General features: G+C 40.4%; 1 protein-coding gene across 2 annotated transcripts in view; it reads left to right on the top strand.

Annotated features, from left to right (window-relative positions):
• EPG5 (ectopic P-granules autophagy protein 5 homolog) overlaps positions 1 to 14886 on the top strand; it is a 2535958-nt gene that overhangs the window by 926930 nt on the left and 1594142 nt on the right. For both annotated transcript variants that reach the window (XM_044078183.1, XR_006365599.1), the window contains exon 16: positions 369 to 628. In XM_044078183.1, the coding sequence (XP_043934118.1) occupies positions 369 to 628 (260 nt within the window). The remainder of the gene's footprint in view (positions 1 to 368; positions 629 to 14886) is intronic.

The following is a 14886-nucleotide window of genomic DNA, read 5'->3' as shown; positions in this document are numbered from 1 at the left end:
CAGATTATTTGGTAGTTAGATTTCATTGCTAACGTCTGGAATAAATGTTAGGGATGAAAATCATACTAATAAACAGAATTTGATGCTGATATCCTGTAGTTGTCTTTTAAAGGTGTGAAGAGTTAGTGTGAGGAATTGTTAGACTTTAAAATAAAGGTTAAACTGTGTAGGTGTGGATGCATCCATTATATTAATCCATTGACTGCAATTTCAGGTGAGTAATGCTACCTATTTATTATTTACTGTACATTTGGCATCTGACTTTTGATGCATAGCTGGTGAATCGACTGATTATTCCTTCATATTAATGTTTAACACATATGTGCCTCCTCCACAGATGATAATCATGAGTTTTTACTTCTTTTTAGGTGTCCTATTTGGCTAGTATTGTTCGTTTATCACAGACTCCTGAAGCCTCCTTTAATCAGTGGGCTTGGGACTTGGTTGTGAGACTGAAGCTCCATATAAATGACCAAAATCCACAGTGTCGCTTGCCTCAAGTTTCCAACATCACTGCTGCATTGGATATGACCGAGTCACCCACAGTACATCCTCTTCAAAAGGCCGTTAAAGCAGGCATCCCTATTGGCTGCTACCTTGCTTTGTCAGCAACAACTGTGGGTCATAGGTAAAGCAGTGTTTGTGATTTTATTTAGCATTATAAAATTGCAGTATTGTGACAGAGTGATAGAATGATTTACACTTTTATTTGGCAGGGGTCTGATGAGTAAACTACAATATGGGCTGGATTTGTGAGTGCCTATATTCAAGAAAATTTTTTGAACGGTCTATTCACTCAGAAAGATTAGATTAAGTGTAGATGTAGCCTACGCATTGCAGTAATCTTTATGAAACCCCCTCAATATTTAAAGTTGCAGGAAAATCAGTAAGAAAACTAAAGTTAGATACAAGAAGGTGGGAGTTATGCTTGTGTTGTCTATTCACTCAGAATGGTGTATACTTAATGTAGATGTTAATAAATCTGTCCCAGTATCTGTAGTGCCACTGGTTCAACAGGAGGTACTCTCCTATCATGGTGGAAGATTAGAAGTGAGAGCATTTGTTTGTTGTTTTTCTTTCTCTTTCTTTCATTATTTTCTTCCCCATCCTCACCACTAATCATCAGTTGCTACATGCTCCTCTGTTTATTCACTGAGTCTACCGGACCTGCCTTAAGCCTCCCCCAGACTCAACTTGATCTACTTTAAGGCCTGTGAGAAAATTGAGGATGCTGGTGGAGCATCATACTGCTGCTTGGGGGGTCCTAACATCCACAACCACACAACGAGTTTGCAAGCTTCTACAAAAAAAAAAAAAAAAGAAAGCAAAAATCTGGGAAGTGTACTACAATTAAAGTAATTCCCCAAAATAAGGATGCAAAGTCATCTTGTAAAGTACTAAAATTCTCCTCCCTCACCAAGCTTGATGCTGCCAAAAGAAAGAAAAAAAACAGCTGAGACCTTTGTAACAATGTTGATCATTCATTTTGATCATGTTGGATAAAAGAGCTTCAGTAGTGAATGGGCATTATACATTTGGAGTTCTTTTGCTAGCTAGGGATGCTATCACTTCAGTCCACATTTGCAAGTTGCAGGCAACTTCTGTAGTGACCAGGTGAACAGCTGCTGCCATCCATGAAGTGTACTAGGCTAGAGGATGCGGAATGGAAGTAGATTGCCTTAGCTTCCTTCTGTATAGTACCACACGCACAGGCTTGCAGATCTATGCACAGTTTAAAAATTGACTGTGTGCATACGGCATTTCTTAGGAATGTGAGAGGAAACCAGAGCACTCAGAGAAAACCCATGCAAACATAGAGAGGACATGCAGACTCCACACAGAAGGTGCCCCAGCCAGGAATGAAACTGGAGTACCTGTTGCTGTGAGGTGATAGTGGTACCCATTGTGCTGCTGTGGCACTCCCTACTATTCTGTTGGTACAGAAAACTACACAGAAACAGTAGAAGCCTATATCAGAACCTTTGTTGGACTGGCATCAGTGTGTAGATGGACCACAGTGGTACAAAGCTTTCCATATAAAGTGAGAAGGTTCAGGAGGGGAAGAGAACTCCATTCCTTCTGTTATAGTGAAAAGAAAGGTTTCTTTAGGAAGCAATTTGATTCTCCATTCTATCAAGATTCTTTTCAGAAAATTCTTCTGTCTTCATCTCATCCATCAGAAATGTTAACTTTGTGTCAACACTGCATTTCTTTACAGAAATTCTTGTTGACCTGCAGATTATCCCTTATGTCAAGAAATAGAGGTGGTGAGTCTTCCAGATGCATAGTGAACAATTCATCCTTTGCTGTCCTTTTAAGGATGACAGTCTGTATCATCCAAAAAGGGTGCTAGATGTTATCAGCCTTTAGATAGACTGGATTTATATAATGTCTATTATAGGTAGATCCTTCAACTGTAATAATTTTAGGTTACTAGGTAGATATGGGGAAAATGCTTTATGCAGCTAGATCTTTAACTGTTAGCGCATCAAACTGGTTCATATTGTTTATTATTAGATTTCCATCTTAAAACAATTTCAATAAAGTGTTAGTCTGTTTCTAAAAACTAATGTCACTAACATAATTAACATTTTTAGAAAAGTTAGTGGCAACATTTTGCAAGAGTGTGCATATGATGCTTTACATAATGGAACAAGAACTTATTTGCCAAGGATAGTTTTCAGATGGCTAGCCTGGCTTAGAATAGAGTATTAAAAGTGAAAACATTAGGTGAAGACTCTTGAATGCTTCATCAATTCATGGATTTTAATTTGGTCATCCAGCAGTTGACTTTATTGTTATTGGAAAACACGATTCTCATTCAAGGATTATGTGCCACCTGTATCTCAGTTTCAGAAGCCTTTCTTTTTAGATAAGTACCCATTTTATTGAAATGGAACTCCTCCTGATACTTTTATCAGCATAAACTATCCAAGTGAAAGCAACCATCTGGACCTCTGGAACATTAGAAAAGGGCAGGTACAGAACTCTTTAGCATGGCTGCTATGTACTCTTTACTCCTGCCCGTTCTCCAGTACACATAAGAGGTATGTTTGAGGAAATCTTCTACCGTGTAATAGATAACCACAGACAGATGGATGCTGCCAACTCTTCAGCATGTTTATACATTAGAATGTGTTCTAAGGCTACAAAGGCTGCAATCCCCTCATACTCCACCTCATCAGGTACATCGAGCCTTTCATTTTCTGAAACAACTCCTAGCAAATAAAGCAATCAAAAAGGTCAAGATTTTTTTCCAGGTTGTGTGTGGTTCTGGAAAAGAACAGCATAAAAGTAGAGACATTCAGGGTTTATGTTTTAAAAGACTTTGTTTCTTTAAAAGATCAGGATTGTTGAATGGACGCTGTAGACATGGAATATGATTATGCTCACATTCCAATGAGACTTTTTCACCCCGAATTTCGTAGAGTCCAGATTATGTGTGATTATTTCTAGTTTTTGTCCATCATTTGGATTATCAACAGCCCTGAGAGTATTTGCCAAATGCATGTCTTCTGTATTTGCATTTCTCAGAAAGAAACACTTAACAGTTTACCATATCTGGACAATTGTTTTATCTGTAGAAGCAAAGGAACTGTTAACAGAACACTTCAGTGAGACGGTTCCATTTTTCCACCTCTGAAAGTAACTTTAAATTAATAAGAAATCTTTTCTGATACTTTCAGTGTCTAACTTTTCTAGGGGCAGTCACATATTTTGTGCTGATGAATATCTTTACTGTTACAGTTTTATCAGTAGTAAATCATCATAGAATGATAGTTTTGAAGACTCTAACGTACTTCTTGCATTTTCCTGATTTCTTAGATAAGGTTACATACAAGGAAGACTCAACAGTATCTAACTAGTTTGCAGATCCTATCACATATGAAGATCGTTGTTGCACAGGATGTAAAGGAATTCTTGTTGTAAGCAGACATGGATAACTTATCCATAGGACTAACATTACTTTCACCACCCAACATACAAATTCTGACTGCAGACTTTGGATTATGCTTGGAAGCCCACTTCAAAACCTTTTTAGGTCAAGGCATCTGTTCTCAACAGGAGAGAGTTCTCTTTATGTCATTTTGAATGAAATAAAGGCAGTGTCCAGGAACTTGGCAACCTTCCAAGACAATGTTTGGGCAAGCAACTTTGAAATCAACCCATACACTACTACATTGATATGGCAAATTAGCAGACAGGAAGAAACCAATCGTTTCAGCTTTGCAACTAAGAAGTTTTAGGGATTCCGAGATGGTTGCACACTGAGAAAGCATTTTGATTAGAACTTTCTCCCCCATGAAAAAAAAAGTGATGTGAAACAAGCCAGTAGACGCCATCAGTAGTGTGAAATTCAGTTACTTATTAATTACTACTATGCCTAAATGTTAGCAAAGAAAAAGTTTGGATAAATTAAAAAAAAAAGTCAGGTAGAAAAGGAAAAGAAAAAAAAACTCTAATATGGTAGAGATTTGCAGCTGTTCAGCAAAAAGCAGTTCAGCTTTCAGTTTTGATACAGGAGATGGTTTCCATTAATTTAGAGGAAAAGTACATCAGCTGCATTCAGAAGTGTTTATAATAAGTGAAGCAGTGGAGGAGGACTATATAAAGACAAAAGACAAAAATCTGAAAAGAACAGAAAAAGCTTTTATGCAGCTTTTCAGATGAACTGATAAACTGCAGAAAACATAGTTTAAAATGAAAGGGAAAATGGCAGAATGTGCGGCTTCTCGGGAAGAGCTGTTAAAAAGCAGAGTTAGAAGACAGAGCACACAGAGAAAAGCTGAGAGACTGGAAGGAGTAGATAGCCTTCAAAAAGCTTTAATCTCTCTCAGAATGATCCACAGCATTAGAATATCCATTTCTGGATTTATCAACTATAAAATAATGCCATCAACAATTTTTTTCTTGATTTTCTTGCCATTTACATTATTGAATTTGTGAGTCCCTTATTTTCGTTGCATATGGCTCTAACGTGTTATGCAATAACAAAGGGGAAAGTGGATACCCCTGCATGTCCTCTGTTCAAACACAGCTTGTTGGAAAAGAAATATCCCTCCTTAATTCTTGCCTGTTAACTCTTCATATGTTCTCCTAATTAATCCTGTTGTTATATTAGGGAGTATAAATGATTCCATTGCCTTACTCATAAAATCCCAGCTGACTCTTATCAAATGTTTCCTCTGCATTTCGACCCATTAACAATAGCGCTGTTTCCTTTCATTCTTCTTCCCTTTGGATCATCATTGCTCTATTAATGGGGTCAAATGTTTGCCCCCCCCCTGCACAAAACCTCATTGATCCATATCTATACATTTTGGAAGCACCTTTGCCATTCTTTTTGCTAATATAGACATAAACACTTTATAATCATTGTTTAAAATTGAGCTGGGTCTATAGGAAGCTAGTTTTAAGGGTCTTTACTCTCTTTGGGTAATACAATCACTGCAGCTTTCTTCCAAGAGGTTGGTACTTCTTCTTTTTTTAAAAAAAATACTGCTAAGCAAAACCTTCCAGGTTATCAATTTCTTCCTTCCTTCCCAGCATCCAAACATTCACAGGGATGCAATGTGTTCCTGCTGACTTTTCTGTTGATTGATTATACATAACCATTTTTTTTATCTTGGTTGTTAATTATTGAGCCTCATCTTGGCACAGTTAGTCTTCCGTGCAGGCTGTTAAGGAGAATAACAACAACTGTACAAAATATTATATTTATAAGATAGTAGAAATTATTCTAAAAACTAAGCCAACATGAGACTGGAGAAAGGGGTTTTATCAGTAGGGATGACTACAAGTAAGGGTATAGAAAATATGTAACAGAGGGTTGGAATTTATTGGAAAAAATTACTAAAGATACCAAGGTATTGGTAGAAAATAATTAGGAATGGGAAAGATAGTGAAATGAGGCAAAACAGAAGTGTGGCCTGCAGGTTGGAGACTGCATTTCCTACCAGAGGTTGATAAAAGGTTATAGGCAAAGAGAAAGGCACAGCGGAGTAGTAAATGCAAGTTGAGCATTGGTCAAGTTTTTAGTTAAGTCTGGAATAGAAGCAGCTGTTAAAAAAGGGATATTTAGTAAGACTTATACAATATTGCATGATATGAAACATTGGAATATTGCATGATATGAAACATTGAGAAGCAAGAATGGACTCAAACTGACTGTACAAAGGAACAATAGAATGACGTACATTCTGCTTCCAACAAGAGTTCAGAAAGTTCAGTTTTTTTTTTTTTTTTTTTTGCTTTGAAGTGTTTGCATGAATATTTGGTACTCCAAACAGACTGTGGTGATTTTTTCCTTTGGTAGATAGCATATTCTGGAGTTGTGGTAGAACAGAGAGAGAGAGGTAATCGGGAATGTAATGACTTGGCAGATTTTAAAAATTCCCTACAGAGTATTTTGCCAGAAATGTTGGGGAAGCAAATGGTTGCAACTATGGAAATTATTATTTTAGTTGGGTTATAAGATCTGAATTGCTCATACATAGTAAGGCCTTGATAAGTTTAATGCTGTTGGCTGCTAAAAAAGCAATTGCTAGAAAATGGAAATCAAAGTCTATATCAGCTATAACTGAAGTGCAGAATATTGTAAAAAAGAGAAAATAACTGTAGGTGGGATCTATAGTAAATTGCATAGAAAAAGTTGGCGTCGACAATAATGCAGAGTAATGTTCATAAGCAGGAGTGAAATTTATAGGAATGCAGTAATTGAGCAATTTATGTAATGTTAAAGTGAATGAAAATTGTATAAAAATATCTTTACTACATGAAAGTAACAACGAAAATGTATTATGGTTTGTTTTCTGTTGCTGTATATGAACTTTTGTCACTTTTTTAAAATGTCATACTTAATAAATGTTTACACACACAAATAAGGAGGTCTGACCAAGAGCAAGTATCTGTAGAATGGAATCAGTATCTCTGTACGTGTAGAATCCATTCCCCTGATGACATTCCAACATTCTTTATACTGCAGCCACTGACTTCTCACTTAATTTCTAGAGGACCAGTCCAGGTGTGATCAACAATCCCGGATCATTTTCTTGTCATTTTGCCATCAGTTTAATTCTCCCCAGTTGGTGATTTACACCACAGTTGTTGTGACTTAAATGCAAAGTTTTGCATCTTTTTGCATTAAACCTTAACTGCCATCTTTCGTCAACTTGTTCAACTTTTCCAGGTCCTGTACTATCCTCTTCCTCATACCTCCACTGCTGCAGACATACCTTTTTGATCCTGTCATTTGTTCTCTCAGATATGTCTAAGACAAATATACTGAAGGGTATTGGACCCAGGGCAGTCCTCTGAGGTACTTGACTTTCACTTTTCTTACTCCTACCTCTGGCCCTCTTACTGCAACTCTCTGTGTTCTACCATTCACTCGCACTCCCTACAGTTTTCCTATATTTATCATGTGTGAGACTGAGTCAGTGGCCTTGCTGATGTCCAGTATGACTGACTAGCAATAGTATCCTGTCAGCGTTACCTCTAACCCAACCATTAAATTTGATAAGGCTTAACTGACAGCTCTGTGTGCCGATGGAACCGTGTTTATTGCTGTCTGAAGTTTGTTTCCAGTAGAAATACTGCCACTGTTCCCATATGGATTCTCACCATGACTTTCCCTGCAGCAGCTAGTGATTTGTTGAAGACCTCTTTCAGGGGAAAGTAACAGGAACACCTTTCGTGTTACTAGCCTAGTCCAGATATAGAGTTGCTGTATCCAGGACTGTTGGTAAGCTTCTGAGCCCTGCAAGCCTTTCTGTGTTGGAGGGAAGCCTTCTAGCTTATCAGTGGGAGTGGTAAGCACTAGGTAGCCTATCTACCACAAGAGGAGTGGTTCTGGCCCAGAAATTGTAGTTTATTGCCGTTTGGGTAGTTTTTTCCTTCTCTCTCAACTTTCTGGTTTTAAAGCCTGTGTTTGTGCTTGATCCCCACCTTTCCCATAACTAGTGTAGTCCAGGTACAGATTTGCTGTATCCAGGACTGTTTGTAAGCTTCTGAGCCCCCCAAGCCTTTGTGTTGGAGTGCAGCCTTCTAGCTTATCAGTGGGAGTGGTAAGTACTAGGTAGCCTGTCTACCACAAGAGGAGTGGTTCTTTTCCCAAGAATTGTAGTTTCTTGATCATTCGGGAAGTTGTCCATCTCTTTCAACTTTCTAGTTTAAAAGACCACATCTGCGCTTGTTTCCCATCTTTCCTGTAACTAACCTACTGGAAAGCACTAGAAAGCCTTAAACTGATACAAGCTTTCTAGCTTAAAAGAGAGACTTTGGAGTGATCGAGTATCAGTTTTCTGTATTTTCTTGCTGTACTTAACTGTTTTCTGCCTAAACGCTGATTTTTCCAGCACTTATTGTGATTTAAAAGCTTGTTTTCTTTCACATATTGTACTTATTTGACTGCCTGCACTTTTAAAAAGTTGTTTTTTGTTTAAATAAATTGTTTAACTGTTGTAGGCTACACACTAAGTGCAATAGCCTTTTCTGATCGCTTGTAGTCGTTTAAAGTGTTTTAAGTGTACTTTTTGCTGTTTTTGCCTTATCTTTTCAAAAAAAAAAATTCTTGTTTCCCGCCTTTCTAAGCTAGTATAGTCCAGTTTTCAGGCTAGTGCTGAATTCAGGGCTATGTTACACGTTTCTGAGTTGCCATACCTTACTTAGAGGGAAGTTTCTCTATTCACCTGTGAGAGAGAGGAACTTTGAGCAGCCATCTGTCCCTGGAGGAGTAGTTCCAGCACAGAAGTTAGTAGTTTAAAAACCACGTTTGCATGGTTTTGTGCGCCGGGCAGCACTGGTTGGTTAAATTATTCCTGACTCCATTAAGTCTCCTCTTCAGTTTTTCACTTGAAACTAGTCTAACTCTCAACCTAAGCACTCAAAAAGCATCCTACAGTCCAGCACTTGCTCAGACCTAATAGCAAGCACTAATATACCCCGACACTTGACTGCCCAGCAGGCCAAGGCTCTTTATCCATCCCTCACCAACCAAGTGACTAAGCAGCTCACCCTACTCTTCAGGCATGACCAAAGGGCAACTTCAGGTGTACTCTGCAGTCCAGCTGGTGAATCTGGGTATCCTAAGGCAATGTTACAACTGCCTCATGTACACAGACAGCCCTCTCCTCCTACCACAAAATACTAACATATGCGAGGGATGCAATTATACAGCCAAACTGGAGGCTAAGGTCTCTCCACCCAAGACTGGAACAGACAGTCATGAGGAGAAGGTTAACACTTGCACCACACCTCCAGCCTGACATAGACCTACTAAACCAGCACTGGCAAAAAATACACATAAATACTTGAAATCATACTCGGAGGCTCTAAATAAAAACCTGCAAAAGCATCAGAGAGGTCCAAAGCAGACACCCACAAAACCTGCACCTCCCGTCACAAACCAGACAACACATAAAACATCAAATCAATGTGCCGCACAATCACAGCCCTTAATGCGAAATAACATACCTAACAGACTAGTAATAGGCAACTCAATAGTCAGGCACACTGACGCCCCACTCACTAGGCTGGACAAGGAGAAGGTTACTGTTAGCTGCCTATCGGGAGCCAGAGTCCGCCACATAACACAAGCACTCAGGTCACTCCAGAACAAGTACAAATATGACTCTGTCATTGTTCGTGTTGGTGTGAATGACCTGAAATGTACCTCCCTGGACTACATGAAAAGAGACATGGAAGAGCTCCCTGATCATGTAGCCCAGGCGGGTATGACCCTGATCCTGAGTAGCATCCTGCCCTCACCAAGAATGATACCTCACTATAAAGAAAAAATGATCATTTTCAACAATTGGCTAAGCTTCTGGTGTCATTCAAAGGGGATTGAGTGTCTGTTAGCCTGGGATGACATGCTCGACAAGCCGCATTGCTTCGCAAGAGACGGCTTGCACCTGTCACCCCTTGGCTTTCGAATACTGGCCAAGGCTCTTGCTGCCCCCATAGTGCCTTTTTTAGGAAAGGCTCAAAATTTAAACCCACCACCGTAAACAGCACAAGTAAAAAAATGAGGGTTATGCTACTCAACGCCAGGAGTTTGTCTCAAAATGCATGCGCTCGAAGCACTCCTAAGTATGGAGAACATCGACATCTGTGCAGTAACTGAAACCTGGTTCAAGGCTCCAGAGAGCATTCCAGCATTACTGGGCTACAACTCATACCACACATTTTGGCCACAGAACACAGACCGAAACACAAAAGGAGGTGGTATATCCATATTCATCAAGGATACTCACACCTCCAGGTTAGTGGCGAGCATGATACCTCTGAGATTATCCATGTACAACTAACATCAGGCAAATCTGCAGTGCAAATTGTAGCCTGCTACAGATCACCTTCCATGACCCAGGAGCACCACTCCACCTTTCTGGAGACACTGGAAAACATAATGGTCCTACCGAACACCGTGATATTGGGCGATTTCAATTACCCTACCATTAACTGGGAAAACCACTTGAGTACAAACTCCCAGGCTCAGCGCTTCCTGGAATTTATCAACTCAAATGCCCTGGATCAGCTGGTAAACTCCCCTACCAGAGGCCACAACATATTGGACCTGGTCATCACCAACATGGGCGACAGGTGTTCCGTACCGGAGGTCAACCCTTTACTGGTTAGATCAGACCATCAACTAATCACCCTGGATGTCCACACCCCACCACCAACCCCAACCAAGGAAACCACAGTGAAAAACTTTTCTAAAGCAAAATTCACCTTATTTAAGGCAGAGGTGGTAAGTTTCACAGCCCCCACGCTAAAGGATAACACTGCCCAAGATGCAGAATCCTTTACAATTGCACTCTACGAGCACCTACAAGGATGCATGGATTGTGCAATCCCTAGTAAGACCAAGACTCACTCCCCTAAGAGAAGGAAACCAGTCTGGTGGACCCCTGCCATAAACAGATTATACAACAGGAGGAGGAAACTAGCTCAGAAAAAAAGCAAACCCCAAGAAGGAAGACATCCCTGATCAGTATCAGTAAGAAACTAAGGTCCATCATAAAGTCATCCAAGGCTAACTTCGAAAAAAAAAATAGCCAAGGATTTGAAAGATAACCACAAAGCCTTCTTTAGCTATGTCAAGAATCTAAGTGGCAACTCACAGATATGCTCTGAGCTAGTGCAAAATAGCACAAAATATACTGAACCTACTGATATTGCCAACATATTGGCAAATAGATTCAGTGCAAATTTCGCCTCCCTCTCACCTTCAAAAGGGCCCACAACAATACCGGAAAAGTGTAGTGTCCCGGAAAGCACAGAAGCACAGGTGAAAACAGCCCTTTCAAAAGCCAAAAACACAGCATCAATGGGGCCAGATGGTGTCCCAGGCTGCGTTTTGCATGAACTACAGAACGAACTAACCCCCCACTTAAACACGCTGTTCAACCTCAGCCTCTCCACAGGCTACGTGCCCATAGAATGGCACACAGCACCAGTTATTCCGCTCCACAACGGAGGGGCCACAACTGATCCTGGTAACTCTCGCCCCATAAGCCTGACTAGCCTGGTCTGCAAGGCTATGGAGCGCATCATCATGGAACTCATCAACAAAGACATTGGGAAACTCCAAACACTTGACCCGACCCAGTTCAGCTTTGTTAAGGGCAGATCATGCCTACTAAACCTGGTTGACTTCTTCGAGACAGTCACCAAGGCCATAGACGAGGGAAAGGTGGTTCACACAGCCTACCTTGATCTCGCCAAGGCGTTCGACACCATTCTTCACTCGGGTATTATAGAAAAACTCACCAGCCTGAACATAAACCCCTACATCACAAGATGGGTTTCCAACTGGCTTACAGACAGAACTCACACGGTAAGAATAGCGCGCTCCAGGTCCGACTCTAAACCAGTCACAGGTGGTGTCCCGCAAGGCTCGGTTCTGGGACCCCTACTGTTCGGCATATATTTATCAGAAGTACAGGCAAACACAGGAAGACTATGGCTAACCAAGTTCACCGGTGACCACAAACTGGGAGCCATAATTGACTCTCCGGCTGACATGGACATCCTTCAGAAAGGCCTTACTGAGACAGACACCTGGTGTCAAAGTCATGGCCTCAAGCTAAATGCCAAAAAATGTATAGTCATCCCGTTTGGGAAAAACAAAACACCCACAAATTACCACATAGGCGGCAGCCCCCTTAATACAGAAGATGTAATAAGAGATCTGCGGACCCAGGTAGATAGTAATCTCTCCTTTGACAATCATATTGCCAAAGTAGTTAGGAAATCCTTTGATGTGGCCCATCTAATTACTAAGGGGTTCGCATCTAGAAATGAAGAGGTTATAGTGCCCCTCTACTGTCATTAATCAGACCCATCATAGAGTACAATGCCCCATTTGGGATGTGCCTCACAAGACACTTCCAACAACTGGAAAGACCACAAAAGCACCTTACCAAGAGGATTACTTGCCTCAAACAAATGTCCTATGCAGCCCGACTGAAAAAACTCCAGCTGTACTCAGTCGCATATCGCTTACTCAGAGGTGATCTCTGCCTGACTTACAAAGCCATGTCCAACTCAGAATTGATGGACATGCTCCACCTAAAGAAATCCAAGTCACTGTGAGCCACGCGCTCTAGTGAGCTAAACCTCGCCACAACAATAAATAGAACATGCTGGAGGGATAGATTCCTGTCACAGAGACTCCCCATGCTTTGGAACAAAATTCCTAACTACATTAGGCAGAGACCCTCACTAACACTCTTCAAGAGAAGCCTTGATGAGTGGATGGGTAACAGAAAATACACCCCTGGGATCACTTCATTGGCTCTGCTTGACAGAGGCTTAGTTAGTTAATCAATGGGGCGACGAAAGCCGACGCACTCTGGCTAGACTTAAAAATGCCCTCGGGCAGATAGCCTAGTACCTACCTATGATAATTGTTAATAGGGAATGTATGTACTGCATTAAAGCAACAGCAAAAAAAATGTTGCTATAGTCTGTTTTCTTTTTCTTTTCTATTAATGCATGTGGACTTATGTCACTCTTCTATCTGTGATTTAATAAAGATGTTTGTTAAAAAAAATCTCTTTCAAGGAGTCTGGCAAGACACTGGTTAGATTTCTGGGGACTTCGAGAGGCAGCCCATTTGACTCTTTGTGCTTTGTCATCCATAAATGCAGACAGTTCCCTCTGAATTCTTCTCCCTGTTTATCTTGGTGTCTGTCTACTCTTCTCCCTATTCTGCCCTGTCTTCCCAAAGAATGGCACCCCTCACTTATTTATTTTTTATTTTATGTATTTATCCTTTTGCTGACTGGTTGGTCCCACTAGTGTAGTAACATGTTTTCAGGGGAGATGGAAGGAAGTGTTTATACTACTAGGGCATATTTGACCAGGGCATCAAGGAACTCCCCCTACTCCTTTCTGTAGGTAACATAGGATCTTTTACATACATCTGAGCTGACACCAACTCAAGCAGATGGAGTCTCAGTTTAAAGTCTCATACAGAGGATGGCACACTCAGGAGTGCAGCACTCCCTTTACTCTGCAGTGTCAGTAATCTATCTCCCAGGTGTGGAAATAGAAGCCTTCTGCTCCAAAAGCAAGTGTGCTTCCTGTTGCACCACTGGCACTGCTGACATTCCTTTCTGAAGACTGAGGCAGAATATTCATTCAGTACCCAATCTTCTGTGATCTCCTTGCCATTTTTGTTCTTCCTGGCCAGTTTTGTCCTGCCCTTCCTTCTTTCTGCTGTGTACCCAAAATCCCTTCTCTTCTCGCTTCTTTTTGCTAACTCCCTTTCAGTTTTAGCCTTTATGCCATTAGCATCTTTATTGCTTGTTTTGCTAGCCTGTTTGTACTGTGCCTCATCTGCCTCAACATGTCCTACTTTTTTCTTCTGCTAATCCCTACCCTTTACTGTAATTGCTAGCCTCATATCTCGATGTAACAGAATTGGATGCCTTTCACCTGTTTTTCACACCCTTGTTAATAGCCCTGAGTACTCCATCTCTGACCCATTCCCATAACTTAACTCTTTTAATGTACTCCCATTCTCCTAATTCTGGCAGTTAGCATACTGGGCTGAAGTTCTGAAATGTTAGTGAGCTGTTTCCTGTGCCCAAAGAACAAGGTTTGTTTCATTTTGCTTTCTTTTGCCTACTGTTTGACTGAACAACCTATTTATTGATCGATCGATTGTCTTTTGTTTACCAGTAAAGACCAGCTGGGCAAAAGTCCCATTTTTCAGCTGAGGCCCAGGGAGAAAAGGTCCACATAAAATACATAATTACAATGAAAAACAATAAAATGTAAACATTTTAAGCATTATATTGCAGGCAGTATTGAGACAAATAGCAAAAACATTTTTCATATACTTTAGACGTAATATTATTTTGTATAAGTCAAAGATAGTGGGTGGTTGGCATAATGGTTAAGGTGTTTATCTTATAGATGCAAGGTTTGATTCCCACAAGGGGTAATTGGCTAGGCATAAAAAATAGCTCCAAGGGCAGTTAGCCTAGTACTCATCTATGAATGTATGAATCTGTGTGTCAACATTAATAGCTGTAGATATAAAAGCAATGGTAATACACAGAGGTTCAGTATATGTATATCGACATTAATGAGGTAGGATGTCACTAGAGCAGGAACAGAAAATAGAGAAGGAGGAAGGGTATAAGCAGAAATGATCAAGAAAAGCATAAGCAGAAAAAGTTCTGATATGGAGAGTTTGAGACAGCAGTAGATGGGTAAGATGATGTGGTGGGTAAGGAGGAGGTATTAGTAGAACAGAATTACAATTATAGGTTGGTTGGAGGAGCAGTAGTGGGGATGAAAGAGAAAGAGACAGGGTTAAGAAAGGTGAAAGAGTCAAGGTGATTGATAGAGACTGGCAGTGGAAGACAA

Source organism: Protopterus annectens, chromosome 1.part1, assembly GCF_019279795.1.
Source record: "Protopterus annectens isolate FY-2018-M chromosome 1.part1, PAN1.0, whole genome shotgun sequence".
Lineage (NCBI taxonomy): Eukaryota > Metazoa > Chordata > Ceratodontiformes > Protopteridae > Protopterus > Protopterus annectens.
Note: the sequence above shows the minus strand (reverse complement) of the source record. Positions and strands in the feature narration are given on the sequence as shown.